The sequence below is a fragment of the Elaeis guineensis genome, chromosome 1, assembly GCF_000442705.2.
Source record: "Elaeis guineensis isolate ETL-2024a chromosome 1, EG11, whole genome shotgun sequence".
Classification (NCBI taxonomy): Eukaryota; Viridiplantae; Streptophyta; class Magnoliopsida; order Arecales; family Arecaceae; genus Elaeis; species Elaeis guineensis.
This window is the reverse complement of record NC_025993.2, coordinates 179,217,981-179,219,682: the sequence shown is the minus strand read 5'-3', so window position 1 is coordinate 179,219,682 and position 1,702 is coordinate 179,217,981. Positions and strand designations below refer to the sequence as shown.

At 43.7% G+C, this 1,702-nt stretch overlaps 1 protein-coding gene across 1 annotated transcript; it reads left to right on the top strand.

Moving 5' to 3' along the window:
* The first annotated feature begins 838 nt into the window (after window positions 1–838).
* LOC105039868 (FCS-Like Zinc finger 15-like) lies at window positions 839–1,493 on the top strand. Its single transcript, XM_029261724.2, has 2 exons — window positions 839–1,081; window positions 1,170–1,493. Exons 1-2 carry the CDS (start codon window positions 876–878, stop codon window positions 1,354–1,356), a joined length of 393 nt encoding a protein of 130 aa, XP_029117557.2. The 5' UTR covers window positions 839–875; the 3' UTR covers window positions 1,357–1,493.
* Window positions 1,494–1,702: the final 209 nt, after the last annotated feature.

Here is a 1,702-nt window from a genome sequence, read left to right as displayed (position 1 = left end):
AGATTAAATGGATTCGGATCATAAACAGATCGATCTGTTTAACCCGTTTAATAATTGGATCGGATATAAATTTTAAATATCTGATCCATTTAACCCATTTAATATTTAAGTTGGATTGAGTCAGATAACCCATTTAACCTATTTAATCTATTTCTGACCCATTTAACTCGATTTGTTTAACCTATTTAACCCATTTAAGATCCGTTTAATCTGTTTAAAACCTGTTTAACCTGTTTCTGACCCATTTAACTTGATCCATTTAATCTGTTTAATCTGTTTAACCTAATTTGATCCATTTAATAAATAAGTTAAACGAGTCGGATCGAATTATTTATTTAATAAATAGATCAGGTTCGGATTTGAATTTTGATCCGTTTAATAAATAGATCGAATTTGGATTGATCATTTTATGACTCGATCTGTTTATGACCCGATCCATTTATGATCGATCGGATCAATTTGCCATCCCTAGCTATCTGTAAATCAAATCAAAAAAAAAATTATCGAAAAATAATACCCTAAAAAAAATAGGAATAGATGTTTTCTTTGGTAAAGGTAGAAATTGATGTTGAGACATGTGAGACAGACATGAAACACTGATGCATGGTACATGAAATATTACAAAATCAGGAGCTATAGCCCCAAGTTTTTTTCTTCTTGCTCCATTTATCAACCATGGTTTCCCACAGGCTTCCTTCCTTATTTGGAGAACGGCATGCGCACCGGGAGTGACCATATCCCACCTCGAACTACTGTACTCCACTGCGTAAACCTGCGCCTGCAGAGCACCAGACACAACCCCTTCCTTTAAAAGGCCCCCAACCTCGCTGCGCTTGTTGCTGGGAAGAAAGGGAGGTAGCGGGGGAGGGTGTTAGATGGCAGGTTTGAGTGTTCTTTTGGAAGCCCAAAAGAACTCCCCAAAGAACACCCAAATCGTCAGCAAAACCTCCATCCTTCGAAACTCTTCTTTCTCCTCCATTCCTTCTCCAATGCCCCCTCCTTTCCCCACAAGCCCTTTCCTGGAATTCTGCTACCTCTGCCACAAAAGACTCCAAGAAGGGAAGGACATCTACATGTACCGGTGAGCATATCTTCCAAGTGGGTATTTTGGGAATACAAACTCTTCTCTCTCTCTACAAGTTTTATTTTTTTCTTTATTTTTGCTGCAGGGGTGACAGGGCGTTTTGCAGCGTGGACTGCCGGTGCAAGCAGATATGCATGGACGAGGAGAGCGGGAGGAGGGACCACTGCTCCGCCGCCGCCGCCGCCGCGGGCTCCGGAGCCCCGGCGGCGCGCCACCGGGGGCGGGTGGCCGGGAAGGGGCGGGCGGCGCCGGCCGGTGGCTTCGCATACTAATGCGAGCGGGGAGTGGAGGAGCCCATGGTTTTGAGAAGAAACAAGCGTGGTTTAAGGAAATGCCCCCCATTTTTTTTTTGGTGGAGAAATAAGCCAAAGGCTGAGGCTATTATGGTCTATTTAGTGATTTTTGGGGGGCGGGGGTGGGGGGGGGGGGTGGGGAGGGGGGGGGTGTGGGGGTGTACTAGCTCATAGCTTGTAGTACAAATATCAAATATGTTGTAAGTTGGTGGGGGAAGTAGAGTGCTATGTGGAATAATTGCAATGTAGAGATTGTACTTGAGAGCAACAATAAGGACATTCATTACTCATTCGATTCACTTTTCTTTGTTTCTATTTTTATGCT